This window comes from Alosa pseudoharengus, unplaced genomic scaffold, assembly GCF_046254945.1.
Source record: "Alosa pseudoharengus isolate Yale_2024_CS ecotype anadromous, Long Island Sound unplaced genomic scaffold, YU_APseudo_1.1 YU_APseudo_1.1_scf_8, whole genome shotgun sequence".
NCBI classification, from domain to species: domain Eukaryota; kingdom Metazoa; phylum Chordata; class Actinopteri; order Clupeiformes; family Clupeidae; genus Alosa; species Alosa pseudoharengus.
The window spans coordinates 33,179,673-33,197,394 of NW_027468870.1; the positions used below are offsets into that span (position 1 = coordinate 33,179,673).

Sequence of the window (17,722 nt, forward strand, 5' to 3'; positions counted from 1 at the left end):
AGCTTATCAGCATGTGTCAAAGAAACTGCTACCATGGGCCTGAGCATAAAGAGCATGGACTTGTTGCCTTTTCGTCCGAGTCCTGTGAGAACCCTCAGCATATTACTGCTTCTTGACTGCTCCGAATGACAAATACACTTTTAATTATGAAGACACTACAATTAGCAAAAACCTGTCTTCATGGCATCCAAAAAAATGGCTAAATCAGATCAAAATAACTTTTAAATTCAGGCAAAACCCGACCTGAGAGGTGTTGTGTTCATATGTAGCTCACAATGTGAACCTCAAAATTTAGCAAGCAAAAGAGTTGCTGCAGTCATGATGTCCACTAGAAGTGCCTTCTGTATGTCCACTTGGCCAGGTCAGAGCTGCAGCACAGCCTTGTTGGTCCAGCTGACAGGAATAGGCACTCCTGCTTGCCTTGGAGAAGGTATGTGCAGATGAGATTGGAGGTCATTTTACAGATGTGTAATGTAACATGCGTATTGGATGTCCGTTAGCAGAGGCCCACCAAAAAAAAAACAACCAATAAAAGACGTAAAATAAACATTGTCTGGCGTTACACTAGTTGCTGTGTTTTTCTGTTTTCCCACATACCATGTTTTTTATTTTCCTCACATTTTCATCTGATTTAGAGGTAGCATATTTTGTTGACTATTGATACCTTGTATCCCAATATCTGTGAAAAGTTGATTCCTTATGTCTTGTCAGGCTAGTGAGTTTTTCTTTCAATGTGATGGGGCTGTGTTGTGAAATCTAGCCCTTTAGCTGTCTAGACTGGTAACATTATAGGTTATTTTAGCAAACAAAACAAAAAACAAGGATTGGAAGTCTGGGGTCCCTTGCCATCGTTGATTGTCACTTTTTAAAAATAAAGGGTTTCTTTTTATTTTGGAGGAAAACTGTGTTTAGGTTTGCTTCTGTATTTGCCAAATATAAGTTTAAGAAAATAAATGCTGTATTTTCTTACATGGAAAAGTGTTACAAGAACAGGAGAACAGTGCAGAAAAACAATCGGATAAAATCCACCTTCTTAACTGTTTGAAGAGCAATTTGGAGAGAATACACTTCAGTGAACTATAAAAAAATAATCATCTCATTGTTGTGTGGAAATGGTCTACCATTAAAACATTCCCTCAGAAAAATAAGACCTCTGCTCCCTCTTTTGTCTGTTGCTGTTGAGGTGGACAGTCCAGTATGTGGACTATATATAGTATCTATACACTATATATAGTATAGTTTTCTTTCTAATCCAGTGTGTGCATTAGTTTTCTTGAATGCTACTTTAGTCATTAGCTTCCAAAACCACAATCATTTTTTCAAATTTTATTGATATAGAAAAATAACATTCTATATTCTTCAAGCATGACTAAGACAGTACACACATGTACTCTGAATTTATTTAAAAATGGCATACAATTCTCATGGATCATTGTCCGGCATAGAAAGGGGGAAGCCTGCAGAGTATACCAATTACACAATGTGATCTCTTCTGCAATAGTTATTATGCGTAGAATACAGAATTAACCATTAGACACAAATGTAATGGTTTGGCAGCATAGGGTCACCTCAACCTGCTGGTATTCTGCACTAAATGGAGACGGCCTGTACTTAACTCAACCTGGTCATGACTCGGACATCTTTATGGTAGCTCTGCTACTTATAGTTACAGTACAGTGGGGGCACATAATTTATCTCCTCTGGGAACATATAGGCAGGCAAGGGTGTCACATTTACATTCAAGTGCTTCACGCCATTTGGACAGGACAACCCAAAGTACAGGACAGGCCAGCTGCACATAACGTTACTGGTTGAGGGACATCACAGCATCTTGTTTTTCCATCTCAAGGGCAAGATTTAGAATAACTTAGACATGTATGTAAAAGGTGATGTGACTAGTCCTTGCAACCAGTGCATTTTCATACAATGTTTAAAGGGCTTTTACTCTGTAAGCACAGAGGCTGCAGTTAGTTCAACAATTTCAGTGTATATTGGTACAAGGTAAAAGCAGGTGGAATGTCATGGATGTTTGGAATGTTCTCAACACAAAGGGTGAATTGATGGACTGTGTTTCAAAGGAGGGACACTGATAACTGGTATGCTTGTCAGCAATAAAAACAAAGTGACTTCAGTGTTGCAGTCGAAATAAATGCTGCCACAACCATATAAAAGACATGAAATGTATAAAATGGGTAAATTAAATGAAATGATGAATCCATGGAAGTATTTTTTCACACAAAAATGTCACCTTTTTTCACCACGCAAGCAATTCTGTGTTGTGTGTGCGCATGTGTGTTTCCCCCACAATCCAAGCACTCAAATGAGTGGTAAACAAAAACAAATAAAACAAAAGCCTGATTCACCTGATGTCGAAAGCCACCTGTGATGAACTGAAATACAATTCTCAGGCATTACTGGGACTATACAAACAACAATATAATTCCAGCTCTGATGTAGATTCACGTTTAAGTATAGCAACAAAAAAAAAATTCTTGTAAGGCACTTTGGTAGTTGTATGCCTCCATTTCACTGTGCCCACAGTCGAGTCTAGGCCTCGCGTTAAGAGCAGGGGTACTTAGCCCAGACCGGAAGGATGCCCGTCTCATTGGCTATTCTCCAATAGCGGTCCCGCAGGAGGTAGGCTGCAGCTTTGGGTTGCCTCTGACGTGTGAAGACGCCCTTTTTGTTCCCCACAACACGAGTGATGGCTAGGAAAGGAAAGAGGAGAGGGTTACTTGTGTTGTTTGGCACAAGGCTAAAGATAAAGTTGGAGAGAAGGAAGGCAGACAACCTAAGACCTAAATTTGCCTTGAGGGGAGGAATCTGTGGCATTCGGTGGAGGGTGATTTCTGTGACCTAAGACTGGCATGACCAAGCTGGAGCCGGGAGTTGCCTCTGTAAGCCTCTGCTGTAAATTCCACTGCCCGCAAATCAGGCGTTCCAAGTCTCCCACTTTGTGGACATGTTGCAGGAGCCTACGAGCTTCATTTGTCATGGCAATCTCTCAAGAACCAGATGTGTACACTACAGCATGTCAAGCACGAGGACGTGGGACGTGGACGGGGACCATTAGACAGTTAACCGACTTTGAAATGTGCAAACCAATGCAATGCCTTGTGATTGTGAAGGAAGAACTACAAAGAGCTGTGTGCTAATCCAAACAAAGAAGTGCCTCAGTGAATGATGTCCTCAGTTTGCAGGTGACATTTTTGCCTGAGAGCCAAATTTGTCCACATGGGACTTAATCTGAAGCATCACCATTTCAAGCCATCGTATGACACATGGTCATGTCAGGCAAGACAGGGGTCGCATGAGGCCCTTCACGACAGCCATCACCTTGGCGTCCCATGATGGAAACACCTATGGAATGCTGCACTGACAGACTCATATAGCGATAGTGGTGGTGCAAGGGGATAGGGCTGGGCATGCTCACAAGCTCAGCTGGTAAAGATGTACCCTGCCAGCCTGCCACCCCCACTCAAGCTGCCCTCGCAGGAGACAGCCCAGAGATTTCCATACCTGGCGCTGGCCTACATTCCAGCAGTAGCACATATAAGGGCTCATTCATTGTAGCCAAGACTGATAGCTTTATGCATGATTGTGATTTCATTTAGTTGGTAAAACGACATTTCCTATGAAATGGGGCAGAGGATGAAAAGGGCAAAATGGGTCCTTACTTTGTGCCGTCATAAAATCCGCAAAATTCCAAATGAGCTCGCCGATGACATATTTCTTCCTTTTCTGGTCAAACACATTGTGGTAATTTTGTAGGACTATTTTCTGGTACTCTTCTGTGAACATCATAGGAGGATCCTGCAAAAAACATTACAGATCACTTTCCATTTTTAATGCTTATTTTGTCAGTGCACTCAATATTTCAGCCCTCAAATGTGGTGTCAAGTCTCTTTCTGTAGTGCCATGGGAGCCATAGACATAATCTAGCTATCTATCTATAGCATAGCTATCTATAGATATGGTGGACACATGGTACATCCACACTGAGATAAGGGGGCAACACATCCAAGAGATTCCCACTACTTACGTTGTGCAGTCCAGGTACGGCGTCCGCCCCGTATTCGCTCTGAATGATGGGCTTCTGGTACATTCCGTACCAGTTCTCAAACTGGGTGTTCAGCTGGATGGAGATGACCTCGAAGTGGCCAGGGTCATGATACCAGGAGAAATAGCTGTTCACACACACCACGTCCACATAGGGTGCCTGTACATCAGAGGGGGCAAATATTTAATATGGGACAGATTTGGGCGTAATTGTGCCAGACTTCATCAGGATATTGCAAACAGGAAATATGAGTAGAAGCTCATCTATTCTGAATTTTTTTTTTCCCCCTGAAACTGTATTAAATGGGAGAGGCTAGTGAGCCACAGCAAACCAATGAATAGCTCATACAGCCGAGAGTCTTACTCCTTTGTCCCTGGCATAGTTACTGTCGGTCACAAACGTCACTGGTCGCGTTGGGTCCAAGGACTTTGTGTGAGATACCAGTGTCCTGAAAAAGAGGGAAAAGATCAGAAATTATGTCCTATGAGTAATATAACCCACCTGTTTAAACTGACCATCTGGTATAAACTCCCATCTCTACTTATAAACCAATATGTACATAATGTCTGTAAGCCTAAAATATACATGCTACAATATATTACTGAAACACTAAGTAGAAACACTGGTTTGCTGTTAAAACAAAGGAATGAGGCCGATCAGCAGGGGTGGACTGGCAAACTGGACATTCTGGAAAAGTCGAGAATGGCCGTCCATCCAACCGCCATCGGCCTAGCTCAATACACTTCATCAACCAAGTAGCCTAGTCCGTGTCTAGCTTTCCAAATAAATATGCTTCACTTATGCCTATCCGTAGCCTATGTCTATCAGTTATCATTCTCATTCAAAAAACTAGCAACATTTGTGCCATCGCGTTTTAAATAGCAGGATAGGCACAAGGGACAATGGAAATGCTACAGCGTCACCAAGGTTGCCAACTCTCGACTGAAGTAACCTATGGCGATGTCCCTGTTCGGTAGCCTATATGTTTTTCAGTCAAGCAGTGAGATGCTGATGTGAGTCATACAAAAGACAAGCCAGGCTTTAGTTTTTCTGTCTGTCTCAAACTACGTTAAGATGGTGTGTTTAGCAACCAGAAATTTAAACCTTTTTTCTTGGGGGAGAAACCCCCAAATCCCTGTGTATGTGTAAGTCCGACCTGATGATGTTAAGGGTCCAGGTCTGGGTGCGCTCATGTGCGCGATAGATGCCATGCACACATCAGCTGTTTCAACGCAGTTCACTCACAGAAATTGGTTCCCATGTCCCTGACCCTCAAAGACTACACATTTGCATGTTTAGTGGTAATGGTGGGTGCAGTTTTTTTGCCCTTGTGCAAAACAGAGGTTGTTGCTTCATTACAAAATGACAAGGAATGAGTTATTTGACAATGAGTATTGTCTACTTGTCTAGACATTTGCGATCACAACTACTACGTACGCAAGGAATAGCTCTAAACCTAGGTCCATACACATCTTGATAATATACTGTACTATGCACCAACCTGACCAAGTTGAAGGCTTTGTATGTATGTGCAATGTCTGTTAATCTTAAAAAGATTAACAGATGCTCAAGGCCATTTATTGATAGACCCCCCATTTATTATGACATCCCTGTTGGTTTAGGCTACTTATACAAATGAAGGTAAAATAATAATCAGTCAATCAATAATAATCAGTTTTGTCAAATCTAACTGACTATTTTAAATGTCATACTTTCACTGGCATAATAATATTGAGAGACTGGATTATGATGTGTGTGTGAGTGAATAGTGGGCTTAATTGGAAGAAAGTCCAGGGCCTTTATTTTAGTCCCAGTCCATCCCAGGTCAGCAGACACTGATACAGGTAACACAAAACTGAATTAAGAATGCACTTGCCACAGGGTTTTCAACTGCTGATTTTTTTTGTTCAGGTTAATATTTAGCTTCAAAACTTATTTTTAGCTCTTAAAAAATGATAGAGGTCCGGACCTAGAAGACCTCATAGCTGAATTTTAGTCCCAGTCCGTCCCTGCCAGTCAGTGCTCCTGTAAAACATGTACTTGCAAGAGCTATTAGGACTGAGCTTGCATGTTTTGAATTGTTTTAACATGTGGTGGTGTTTTCACCTAATCGTGGGTGTGGCCATGTTTGCTATCTCCTTGGAGGACAGAGTAACTACTAAGGACGTGGAGTTATCTCTGCCATTCTGTTATGTGTTTGTCACAGGGGATGTGTATGCAGCATTGGCTGATTCTGAGTGGCTGTGGTGATAGAACCGGCCAAAGGGACACCTAGAGCCATTTTTGTTCAGCTGAGCTTGTTCAGCTTGTGAGCAAGGAACATCTCCGTGGAGGACTTGAGCCACATCCAACTCCAAACTCCTGGGAGCAAATTGATGCTGTCTAGTTTATAGTATGTAGGTTACACCTGTTCATGACTCTCAAATGAAAAGCTTCAGGTGTGCTATTCTGCTCAGACCACATTCCTTCATTCCTTCTCCCCCCACCCACACACACACACACACAAAGCTTACTCACTTGAAGTAGTATCCAGCTGGGGGCATCTCAGCTGCCGGCTCATTGGCTACAGACCACATGACCACAGAGGGGTGGTTTTTGTCTCTCTGCACCAGCTCGTCCATGACAACCAGGTGATGGGCCAGAGAGGTGTTATCAAAACTGCGTCTGAGGATGACACACATGCCAAAGGTAAAGGGGTTATTCCCCATACGACCTCAATCAAGAAAGACAACACTGAGAAGTCCATATACACATTGCAGGCAGATATTAAATACACAGAAACGTGAGGTGAAAAAAGAATGTGGTATGGGCACTGTAGCCAGTTGCGCCACAGCAAAATGCCCCCCCCCCCACTCCCATCATTATCATCAAAAATTCAGTAAAGAGAACATAACGGACATACATGTCCTTGATGCCCACTCCTGGGCACTCATCTATGACAACGATGCCATGGCGGTCACACATCTGAAGGATCTCCTCAGCGTAGGGGTAGTGGCTGGTACGGAAGGAGTTGGCACCAAGCCACTTGAGCAGGTTAAAATCCTTCACAACGAGAGGCAAATCCAGACCCTTCCCTCGGATCTGTCCAGAACAGAGCAGAACAAAAGCATGTACAAACAAACCGCCAATAAAGACACAGGATGCTCCAGAGGAATAACACCACTGCGGTGAACTTTCCTATTATCTGGCTCCAAATGAATTAACGTAATTGGGCACTTGTTCCAAAATATTACCTAAACATTATACACTTATAACTACAGGCAATATTGGAATACAAGCCATTTTGATGCAGACTAACAGTTTTCAAAACAAAGCTATATTACACTGTAGTTGTGCCACACTTCTTCAGTGGTAGAGAGTGGCAATGCCTCATATTAATGAACACTGTAAGGATTCAGAGAGTGGGACAGTGCTGCCCTCTGCTGGTACTTACATCTGAGTCCTCGTGCTTGTTCACTCCGTGGAAGTAAAAGGGTTTGTTGTTGATGAGGAACTGGGTATTGGTGACTTGGACCGTGCGGATGCCAACCGGTAGAGTGTACACATCCTCCTCTTTAACACCATTTTTGGTTTCTGCCAACACCTGTACCTGAAAAACAGGAACAACTCGTGACTTACCTGAGGATAGTCTACAGTAGAATGTACAATAGAACTGAGCACGGCACACAAGCTGCAGGCGTGGGACACTGTATTTATCAAGAAGGTGGCTACGATAGGCCAGAGAGGGAGAGGGTGGAATGTGCTGTGCATGTGCCAAACCGGTGTAACTATCTGAAGAAATCTTTGTAGATTTTGAAAAGCCAGAGCAAATGATCAAGTGATAGACCTATGATCAGGTAAGAGAGCTGCTATATGCAGAGAGCTCTCTAATAAAACTAACTTATTTAAGCCTTCTTTAAGTTATTTATTTGACACATAAATTTATACAAAATAAAAGTTGTAGTGAAATGCTCAGTCCTCTGACTTAATTGACTGTGCAGTGTGTATATTATGTAGATATAAATAAAAATGAAATAGACAAATGATAAACGATAAGTGTTACTGTGATATGTATGTATGAATGTCAAATAAGTATACTTATGTGATGCAAGCTGATCTGCATGACTTAAAAGGACACCAGGCAACGTTTTCGTGTTAATTACTCATCTTTGTAAGTCGGTATATGGTTAAATGACTCATTACAGGGCGAATGCAGACTCTCTCGCCCGCCCCTACTGCCTGTAGGAAGAATATCCCGCTTGCAAGTTCAGTGTATCGTACCCGCCGACCGAAGCAGGATCAGTTTACATCCTGCATCCACAGCACAGAGGCAGGCTAATGAAACGCTAGCGATTGTTGCAAACGTGTGTATAATGGCAGAGCCGGCGAAGAAGCAGCGAAAACCCTTGACGGAAGATGCAAAAAAAAGGAAAAGAGTTTCAGAACGAGCGAGGGGGAGTTTCGTAGAGAAAAAGCATCAGGCTTGCCTGGTGTCCCTTTAAGTGCATCGAGGTTTTGTCATCATGTCATGTGCTCTAGGTACAGTCCTCATTCAAGATGCGGATAGAAGTTTTTTCCAGTCTCTCAGTACTGGCTTTCAGACAGAGATAATGTTATCCAGACTGTAGCACAGAGATGAGGCTATTGTTGGGATGACTGGGTCTCTGATGATATTCTTGGCTCTTGACTGACATCTCCTGGTGTAAATGTCCCAGTAAATGTCCTTGGGTAGTGTACTCCTATCTAACTGTATTAAATGTACATTTTTCCAGGGAAGATATTAATGACTGACACACACACATTTTTCTTCACCCTCAATTTTCATGTGTATGTTGTGTGTCCACCAGGATTCAATAGACACAGCTCTCTACTGAGAGGGAACTGGCCATACAATACAAGCTTCCTTACCTCCATAGAGTACATGTATCCTGGATTTTCATGCATCAGGTAGGGCCACCACAGGTTGACATTTAGCACTTTGAGGACACCACTGGCTCCATTAGAAGAAGCTACACATTTGCCATCCTTGTCTGTGAGGGAGACCTTCACTGTGGCATGGCCACTGCCCAGTACAGACACTTGATAACTGATTATCCCTAAAACACAAAACACATGGAGAGACAAAACATCTAAATATTATAGTATAGCAGAGCAGGATGTTGACAGAACTTTTAGTAAAACATTCAAGGTTGGACTGCAGTGGGGTATACTACAAAGCACGTTACACATATCTAGGCTATGTAGACATATCGAGGCTTCACTCAGGGGTATACGTTAAGTGATACAACGATAGCAGTTATGTGATAGGCTATATTTGTCAAACTAGGCTTTCAGCTCAGATCTGTGCGCGTTCTCGGTGTTGGGATGACGTTGGCCAATCGTAAAACGTGGAGACGCACAAGACCGCCTCAGGAGCGACAGCTTAATCTACACTGGTCATTTTTTAAGCTATAACATCAAATAAATCAATTGTCATCAGTTGTTGTATGGTATGCACGTCCATAGTGGGATATTTGCATGCACAGCACTATTAAAGCGCATTCGAGATCCAAAATGTTATTAGAGGCGGAGCTCCACCTGTAAGATATATGACAGAATCCTACACGTGAGAAAACTTCGTTTTTAAGACAATTGATTGGTCAGTGGGCGGTAGATTACACAATTTGAGCTATAACATAGCACATAACCTCCTCCCGACCAGGTTTGGTTGACAGCATAAGATACCATGGTGATATAGTGACACTAAAACAGATCCACTTTCGTGTCACAGCATACCCTGGCTTTGAGCGCAACATACCTCGCTAACCCACTAATCGAGATTTGTAGTATACTCAGAGACTTTCTAATGAGACACAGCACTCAAAAAAACCCTCCATAGAAATGCATGGGCTTAGTTTGTAACGCAGTTGTCTACGCATATCACACCCCTTCCGTGGCAAAACGTTGACATGTGAATACATTGAGCCAATCATGTGCTGTGTTGTGAATACATTGAGCCAATAATGTGGTGTGTTGTGAAGACATCGTGCCAATCATGTGTTGTGATCTCGCTGTTGGAGCAAGATTACAGTAGATTGGTGTCGCGAAGCCTTGCGCACGCGCATTTATGCCGAGATGGATGCCCGATGAGTGCCCAAAAAGCGTTGCCATATGGCCGCTGAGTGGAGGGACTTGCCTAAAAGGACTTTGGTATACCCCACAGATGGCTTGATTTCTGAATGTTATTGTTATGATCTTTTTTATCTACTGACATTCTACTTTTACCAGATGAGCTGAACAGTCATTAAGCTCTCTGAACATACAGAAAAACAGTGAGGCTCAGGCTGTGAAAGAATCACCAATCGTACCTGTGCTGTCTGAATAGGATGTCTGCACTGTGATATCATCAATGTACACAGCAGGTGTAGTGTAGAGAAGGACTGGGCGGTGTATGCCAGCATAGTTGAAGAAGTCAAAATTAGTGTTCTGTATAAAATACCCCTCTGGATACCTGTCCATGCAAAAGTTATTTAAAAAAGACAAACAAGCTCAGTCTCATGTTAACCCCAAATCACAAGTTTCTGCTTGCTTAAATAACATACTAATTCCCATTTAAAGGTTCTCTAAGCACAGTTGGGTAATGTCACTTCTGTTGACATTTCAAACAAAACAGAGAGCTACTGTAGCTCTACTTTTTGAACAGAATTACTGAAATAAATCAACTTTTTCATGATATTCTAATTATATAACCAACACCTGTATAGTTCAGTGGAACAGATATGGTGACTGGTTACTTTTTGGGGTCATTCATGTGCTGGATGGACCCTGGTGGTAAGGTGTGGAGGTCCAGGGTGTTGTTTACAGCAATGGTGATGCGGCATGGTGTTCCGGAAGTCTTTCGTGCGACTGAGCCGATGTCAGCTTCGAAAGGAAGATGGCCACCCTCATGTTCAGTCACCTTGACCCCGTTCACCCACTAAAATGTTCCACAGGAAAACAGGAATGGACAGAAATAACGCCACTGAGTGCTATTAAATGTTATCATGAGGATTTTAAAACCTCAAGAGTGGCAAAGTCTTCAGCTGACACTGACAGAACAGAGCAGCAGACAGCTGAGGTTGAACATCAGGGAGATCAGTACTTACAACCACAGAGTAATAGTGAGCACTTCCCACTCTCAGCACAATCCTGCGGTCCATGTCCTGCAGCCAGCTGCCTGGGATCCACACTTCTCTCTCATACCACACCCAGCCTATGAAATCCCTGAGCTTGGCGTCCTGGGTAATATCATTGTAGCTGGCAGGCACGGGCATATCAATCACTGGACCAGTCTGAAGAGCAGAGACAGATTTAACATTATGAGTTTATTTTCAGGTCAGGCTTGTTGTTGTTGTTCTTCTTCTTCTTCGGGGTTTTACGACAGCCGGGGCATCCAAAAAGTTGCATTGCTGTCACCTATGGGACTAGCACCTTAGTGCACTATATCCTGCTAGTCCAGTGTCTTTTAAAAATGTAAAAAAAAAAGCGTTTTCCCCTCCCGCTTAACCCTAGGCCTACTTCTAAAATACTTTTCAATGATACTTCTCCCAAGCCAATCTCTCGCAATTCTCTAAATAGATCTTGTCTTTGGCAGTCATACTTTCTACAAGAAATCAAAACATGTTGCACCGTCACAAGTTGACATGAACACAAGCCACTCTGGTGTTTTCCTAATATAAATAAAGTAGCCTAGCCTACTGTTCAAAAACGTGTGACCAATCCTCATTCTAGAAGTAATAACCTGTTCCTTACTTGTGCCTATTTCAAATGTAATGCCCGAGTCGAGTAAACATGCGCATCTTGGTTGGTTCCATTCCAAATTGTTACAATATACTACATTTGTTTCCACAGAGGGATGATACATTTTCATCAACACACGGAACATCATGCACATTTCGACAGCAATTGAAGTTTACCTCGACCAACGGACTTTGAAACCATGCTTTCTGAAATCCTAAATTCCTGTCCTTCGAAAAATCAGCTCGGAATGCCCATATCCCGCTCAGTTCTTTAATTTCGCGGCTAGGGGATTCACGAGGGAAAAGCATTCCATTTTCCAGAGGGTAGCCAACATTCCAAAAACATGACATGCAGAGAAAGCTCGAAAGCCAAATTCGTTTCATCTCCAACTCGTTGTCTCCTGTTCCCCCTTTCACCCTTGCTACTACTACTGTGTTCACATTGAAATACAAACGGTATTGATGACTTCCGCATTTCTTGTCACATGATTTTGGTCATATGGTTACATTATGCACGAAAACGAGGAAGCAAGCAAAAGAGCGAAATTAGGAGTTGTCAAGCAAATGCCTACCATGCTTAGCGCGAGGATCTATATGCAGGGCTGTTTGGCTATTGAAGATGTGCAGATTGTGGAGTTTTTCACACTGGAATGGATATCACATCTTTCACAGCAACCTGAGTATCTCAAAACTGAGAGGAAAGGTTTTCCCCCTGATGGGAATAACTAGTTGTTGGGATTCTGGATATTGTCAGGGTTCCCGCGGATCCTTAAAAAGTCTTAAAAAGTCTTAAATACAACTTTCGGTTTTTAAGGCCTAAAAAAGTCTTAAATTGTATGGGATGTCTTGAATTTTTGAAAGGGAGGTATTAAATTTGCGTATGGGACCGCCAGCAAGTGCAAGAGCGAGTGAAATGTCTCTATCCGGTTTTTCGTGTATTTAAAACGCAATTGTATAAGTGACTATAAGGCAACGGGAGGCAAAGTGTAGTGGTTACAGAGTGAAGATGTTTTCACTGGTGTGGTTAAAGGTGTGAAAACGGTAATAATATGTACAAATATGCCTGACGTTTTCGTGGTGTAGCCGTGGCCTGAGAGATTGCAGGTAGCCTACTGTACGTGAGGTAGAATGAGCGGGAGAAAGAGTTGGTAAGCCAGTTAGCGATAGGGCCATACGTTGGAATTTAGGCAGGACATAGCCTATGGATTTTAAAAGCCCTGTCCGGCGCAGCCATAAGCCGGACGCATATTTGTCCTTTTTGGAGTTGCGCTGGGCATCATGGTTTCACAAACTATGGACGTGAAGACTGCTGGTCAAATTATGCGCAGTGATTCTGTCACTCGTCTGATAATTTGCTGCGAAGGAAGGAACCACGGACTGACAGAAAAAGAAAACAAACGTTTTCGCAATCAGGAGGAAATATGTTAAGTTGATCTGTTTGCATCTTTCCAGCGTGTGTTGCTGGCCTAGCCTAGGGAAGAAAATATCTGTCTAAGTTATAATACCTGTAATATCTGTCAACAGCTTGTTTGCCAGCCTTTCCCAGTAGGCCTACTTCGCAAAAGTTGTGAAATATAGCTGCATTTTTTTTTACTGTCGGCGACTGGCTACATAAAAAAAAAAAAAAAAACGTGCGTTCATAATACGTGCGTGCTTCAGATGAAACCAGCAGGATCTGAGGAGGACCTGTCTCTTAATTAATTTAAAACAAGTCAATGGTTTTACAATGTTTCAGTCAAGCTTTGGTTGGTTTAGATATAGGTATGCATAGGTATGCAAAATGTAAAGTCGTGGATTAACTTTAATTTGCTGTGCTGCATATGGGACAATAGATGCACATAGTACATGATATAAAGTAGGCCTATTAAAATATTTAAATAGCTTAGTCTAACTTTGAAAAAAATATTGAAGGGAATCCAGTCCAGTGCACATGTCTTTGGCAAGTAGCCTAGGCTACTACAGACACAGGTGAAGAACAGTCAGCCTCAGCCAGTAAGCACAACCAGATATGTACAGCCAGCTTCAAAAGCAAGCAGCCCAGACCCTAAAATTGGGCATTTATAGCTTTGAAGGTAATTCACACACAATTATTTGTCTTTCGCCAAAATATATGTGGTAACTTCTGTAGACATCCAAAATGGGGTGGGGGTTAAAATTAGTAGGAAAAAAAAAAACTATTGCATAAAACAGTTTTAAGTTGTTGTATGTATCTTTTTGCCGTGGTATAGTCTTAATTTTTCCATTTAGATGTCTTGAAAAGGTCTTAAAAGTCTTTAAATTTGCACTTGGAAAATGTGCAGATACCCTGATTGTAGGTCTCCGCCAAATGTCTTGTGCCTAATTGCGTTCGTTTGCAAATTCAAAATAATCTGGTGTTTTCTTTCCTTCTGGAATGCGCTGTGTATAATGAATGAAACCTAGGAACATAATTCCTTCTGAAACTTGTTCACAGTTCACTAGAGGGCAGCACACTCTTTATTACTGTATGTGGTCCCATGGTAGTCTATCCAACAGCCTGGAGGCTGCAGAACATGGATAGGCTACAGATAATATGGAATGTTTATATGGAGTGGTTCTATTTCTCAGTAGGCTATTTTCAGAGTCTTCGATCAAATAGTGAACGGAAGTGGAAAAACTCTCATCATTATTTTTTATTCAAGAGCAAAAGTGTGATGAAATTAGCAATACAAGTGAGTTTTCTCTGCAAGACTGGGTTTGACCGACCAGTAGTCACCATTGCTGGGGATGCCACTTGGGAGATGAAAGGTTAAGTGCATACTTCGAATACCTGGCATATTTCTGTTATTATCCTGTCTCAGTGGGTCCCCTGCCAATTAAGTCGAGGCCCATGAGCTAATACAACGATTTATGTTAGGTCGCCAACTTGCAACACACTAAATATATTATATAATAATCACTCACAGTTCAGTTCATTTCCCGTCTTCCAAATATCTCAGCAAAAACATTGACATTCAATATGGCTCTTTGCAGGACAGGGTGAAAGGAAGGTTGCTGTTTGTCTTTTTAAGCCAGGAATATTTTAATCCTATTTCTTTAATTAAATGTGTTCCTTCAACTGTTCCTTTTCAATTAAGGATTTAAACCTCAATCGATTATCCGTGACTTTGTGTTCACCTGATGAATCTGAGGGGAGATCTGGTTCCACTCCCACCTAATGTTTTAAATTTTTAAGGACTTTCTACTGACGCATTGCTGGTATCCCTTAAGGACAAAATGTCATGGTGAGCTTTATGTAATTCCAGTGTTTTACTCTGATGCCTACTTCAGCAAACAGGGAGAAAAAGGTTCATCACTTATTCATTAATTGGATGTGCACTTTTAAACATCACACAATGCATTGTGTGAGAAAAAATGATTTTATATAGCATGCTGACATCCATCAGGGTTTTGTGATAACATTATTTATTGAATAGCTGGTAAACTGAACGTGCAGTGAGAGCATAGGGCTAACTCGTGTAATTCCACTCACAGTTTTGCTGCTGTGTCTTGCTGAACCTTATGTGCCTGGTTAAAAATGCATACAGGCATTCCCAGGAGAACCAACAGGGATTGACAAGGCAGGGACAGCAAAAAGAAAGTCTGCATTTCTTCTGCCATTCACTGCTAATAAGATGGTGCAGTCAAAGTGCTGTGGCCATGAACTGGAGTATTATGCACTTTCTTTAAAAGAAACACTTTATGACCCAGTTTCTGTGTCCTGAGAAAAGTTGTTTGTGTGGGGAAAATGGAATGTTTGGGGACCTTACAGTTGCATTCACAAGTTCAGGAAAACACTTTGACACTCATGTAAAGAAAGAAAGTTTACCTGTGTAATACACCAGGCTCATGTTGCCCAATGTTCGGTTTAGTTTTATTAAAAACAGTGAGGTTGACTAATTTGTAAACTGCACCTGTATAGCCCGTCCCTGTGTATTCACCTCATAGCTGAAATGTCAAATCAACTGATAAACCTTGGTTAATAGGCAGGAAAGTAAGTTTAAGTGCATTACTAAATGTACACTTAATATATTGATGCATCACAATACAATGATGTTGGATCCATTAAAAATGTGTTTGCTTGTTTGCATGCAGACACATTCTGTAAAACTGGGAGCACCGGCCTAAAAGAACATGTTATTAGAAAATACACAAGCTATGCATTACTTATTCATAAAAGCACAAAGAAAAAGTGAAAACATGTCCTCCACTGAAGTCGCAGAGCATTCAGAATCCTTGGTGCTGGCTTGCTGGAGGCAAATTAAATAATAATTCATTCAAATAAACTGTAATGAGGCTTCAGTCTACAGTGCAGTTATTCACAACTACTCTTCGTCTGGTGATGTAACAGAAATGTCCATTTGGCAATACATTACATGAGTATGGCCGATACTGGTGTCAAGGTCATGGCTAATTTTATGGCTGAAAAATCCCATCCGGATATGTGTTATGATTAATCATCGTGGCTAAACTAGGTCCATGTCTAACAATAGAAAGTCCATCTTAAGGGCTTGTGTATTGTGTGAGTGTGGGTCAAAATAACCCTAAAAGCACATAGCACACATAGCCTTCATTTTATTCAATTGAAGGTGCCTTTCACTCAGTTTCATTTGATGGAGGTACTTCACTTTAGACACTTCAGGTCCACATTCACTCCAAACTGTTGCCTGCCAGAGAACTTGCAAGGTGGTAATACATTCATCCAAACAGGCAATCATATTGCAACAAATTGTGGTACATGAAAACATGAATATGATCATCAATAAGATGTCTCCAATATACTCTAAGAGCACATTGACTATAGTCAAATAAAGCCATGTGTGTATGCACTGTGCTTGCTTTGTTCGTTGGCTGCAAAAGTCACAGTTGCTAAGCATTGCTGTGCATCATGTTAGCAGCAAAAAAAAGAGGCAAAGGGAGTCACAGTGCTGCCATTCTTCCTGTTTTCCTCACCTTTTTTGCGTCCTGTTTCTCCCTGGTGATTGTTAGACCGTTGTTCAGCTTGCATGAGTAAACAATACTTAACACGGTATTTGTTCAAGAAGCATGACACAGGCTGGGTGGGGACCTGCACTTCCTCTTGATTCTATATTGTATACATCCCCCCTATAGCCCCGCCATTATACTATGTTCATCCTTGTGCATGCAGTGTGGTTCAAGAGGTCAGCGTTTTTCCCCCGTCACTACAGCAAATAAATCGTGCATGGTTAGTAATTCACATGGCAGGCTGTGTAAATCTCCAGAGCCTGTGTATTAGGAAGCTAATGGGGGCTTTTCACATCCGGTCCTGTCTCTCACTCCAGAGCCGCTGTTGGGCACAAGCTGGAAGTGAGTGTGGGCAGCGAGAGTGCCGTGCCCACGCAAGGTCAGTGCAGAGAGGAGTGAAAAGGCGCCGCGTGATGCCCGGCATCACAAGTGATGAGGAGTGAACATGTGGTGAGAGGTGAGAGGGCAATCTATCTGTCCGCCCGCACCCCATCACACACACCCCTGGTACCTGGCAACTGCCTCTCTGCTATGTGACTCATCCACGATTGGTGTAGGCAGCCCCTATGATCAACACTGGGAGGGGGTAGAGGGGATGCTGCTCTCTTTCATTTTTGCCACAGGCCTTTGTGAGGCATTTGAGCCATCAAACACTTTATTAATGTCATGATCAGCCATCAAGTGCTGTTGCATTCATTCAGAACCACAACAGAGCCATTCATTTGAAGTACCACTTTATTAAAACCAGCAGGAGTTATTATAAATAAATAATTGCTCATATAGGCATTCATCTATTTGGACTGTCTGTTTGTCAAAGGGAAAAAGAGTTTATGTATGTGAAGTGGACTACAGGAACACAGGGTCTGTGGGCAGTGGGAGCTACCAGGCTGCTCAGTCCGGTGGCAGATGGTCTGTGAGGGCCACTGGCCTGACTGAGTAGGAA

At 42.1% G+C, this 17,722-nt stretch overlaps 1 protein-coding gene across 2 annotated transcripts; it reads right to left on the reverse strand.

Annotated features, from left to right (window-relative positions):
• Positions 1 to 1,311: 1,311 nt before the first annotated feature.
• Positions 1,312 to 12,248, reverse strand: gusb (glucuronidase, beta). 2 transcript variants are annotated; one of them, XM_076274767.1, is made up of 12 exons: positions 11,974 to 12,248; positions 11,164 to 11,349; positions 10,813 to 10,994; positions 10,387 to 10,529; positions 8,948 to 9,135; positions 7,494 to 7,649; positions 6,963 to 7,141; positions 6,578 to 6,724; positions 4,424 to 4,508; positions 4,043 to 4,219; positions 3,678 to 3,813; positions 1,312 to 2,708 (listed from the first exon to the last, which is right to left on the reverse strand). In XM_076274767.1, the coding sequence occupies exons 1-12, from the start codon at positions 12,178 to 12,180 to the stop codon at positions 2,560 to 2,562; spliced, it is 1,935 nt and encodes a 644-aa protein (XP_076130882.1). In that variant the 5' UTR covers positions 12,181 to 12,248; the 3' UTR covers positions 1,312 to 2,559. The 2 variants fall into 2 exon arrangements, with proteins under 2 accessions (XP_076130882.1, XP_076130881.1); XM_076274766.1 differs by having other exon boundaries at positions 4,409 to 4,508.
• Between the last annotated feature and the right edge of the window lie 5,474 nt (positions 12,249 to 17,722).